Source organism: Cynoglossus semilaevis, chromosome 14, assembly GCF_000523025.1.
Source record: "Cynoglossus semilaevis isolate Cse_v1.0 chromosome 14, Cse_v1.0, whole genome shotgun sequence".
Classification (NCBI taxonomy): domain Eukaryota; kingdom Metazoa; phylum Chordata; class Actinopteri; order Pleuronectiformes; family Cynoglossidae; genus Cynoglossus; species Cynoglossus semilaevis.
The window spans coordinates 25,751,928-25,753,711 of record NC_024320.1 but is presented as its reverse complement, the minus strand read 5'-3'; the positions used below and the strand labels follow the sequence as shown (position 1 = coordinate 25,753,711).

Sequence of the window (1,784 nt, the reverse complement as noted above, 5' to 3'; positions counted from 1 at the left end):
GGGGGGGGGAGGGAGAAGGGGGGGGGGGGGGGGGGGGGGGGAGGGGGGAGAGGGGGTTGTTGACACACCTGTTTACTAAATTTACTCCCTATAAAGGCTAAAGCTCTATTTGACTAAACAGAGAATAGAGAGATGGAGCAGTCCACTGTTTAACTGTTGAAATAATAATAATAATAATAATGATAATAATTTGTCATATATGTTGGTGTTGATGGGGTCGACTGGTAGATCTCAAAGGAAGTGCTGGTGGATTCTGAGCAATTACATTTAAAGAAACAACAAAATTAAAAATGATAGATTTAATTTAGTTTTAAGATGCTAATCACTCGAGCTAAAGTAAGGAGACTTGTATTGTGCCATACAACTACAGCCATTTAATCAAAGGAGTAAATATATATTTATACATATATAGTTTTCAATGTAGGAAGATCACTTTACCCCGGTCATTTGAAAAGTAGCTCCCAAGCCGAAAAGGTGTGGACACCCCTGGTGTATGGTGACATTGTTATGTTGCTGTTTTGGTTAATAATATTAGCATGTTTGTGCTAACGTTTACTCGGGAGCTAAACATTGTTTTTTAATTGACAGCTGACTTTATAGGTATAATTTAGCTTTTGTTAGATATACAGTCAAACTGGGAACTGGAGACGTTCTCAACAGGACAGGAACCTATTATAACTGAATGTAGCGTTTTAAATGATCTAACCCTAACCCATGAATGACAAACTTTGTTTTGCATGTGCAGTAATGCAGGCCAGGAGCATCTTCTGTGTTCTTTTGGTGGTGGACCCCGGAACTGCATTGGATCTAAACTTACCCACATTGTCCTTAAGGTGACTCAATCTGTAGATTTGTCCAGTATGACCTCAGCTTTACCACCAGGTCACCTGACATCCCACGTCAGGTGACCTGGTGTACTGTGGAAAATCGAAATACTATATACTTATATATTTATATGCTCATATACTTACAGGAGACCTAAATAAGTCCTAGCTCAACATTAGGGAATGATGTGTTTTATTGTTGAGATTTAATGTTTTTGTTCAACTTTCATGGGTATAAGTAATGTGATACTACAGTATGGTGTAATACTGTACTGCAGATCTACCTCCTTTTAAGGTAGTTGTTTAAAAAACCCTGGAGCAGCTCAGTGTTGGAGGCGTCACAGCATCTGGTCTGGTTTGTTAATAAGGTTTTTTTTTACTCTTTGCCTTGTAAAAAAAGCTGCTAACATAGCTATTCTGAAACATTAGCTTGTAAAAACAAACCAAACATGTAGGTTACATTGATTAAATATTGCATCCATCTCACACACACTCACACATCATTTTAAACAACATCAGTGTAGCTTCAGTTTTTTAACCAGCGGTTGACTACAGTAAAGAAGTATCAAAGGGTAACGTTAGCCTTTATCAAAGGGTAACGTTAGCCTTCATCAGACGGTAACGTTAGCCTTTATCAGAGGGTAACGTTAGCCTTTATCAGAGGGTAACGTTAGCCTTTATCAGAGGGTAACATTATCCTTTATCAGAGGGTAACATTAGCCTTTATCAAAGGGTAACGTTAGCCTTTATCAGAGGGTAACATTATCCTTTATCAGAGGGTAACATTAGCCTTTATCAGGGGGTAACGTTAGCCTTTATCAGAGGGTAACATTATCCTTTATCAGAGGGTAACATTAGCCTTTATCAGGGGGTAACGTTAGCCTTTATCAGAGGGTAACATTATCCTTTATCAGAGGGTAACATTAGCCTTTATCAGGGGGTAACGTTAGCCTTTATCAG

General features: G+C 38.6%; 1 protein-coding gene across 5 annotated transcripts in view; it reads left to right on the top strand.

Annotated features, from left to right (window-relative positions):
• Window positions 1-1,784, top strand: part of LOC103390318 (putative cytochrome P450 120) — a 16,633-nt gene that overhangs the window by 8,837 nt on the left and 6,012 nt on the right. For all 5 annotated transcript variants that reach the window (XM_025062619.1, XM_025062618.1, XM_008326139.3 and 2 more), the window contains one exon: window positions 746-833. In XM_025062619.1, coding sequence (XP_024918387.1) covers window positions 746-833 — 88 coding nt within the window. The remainder of the gene's footprint in view (window positions 1-745; window positions 834-1,784) is intronic.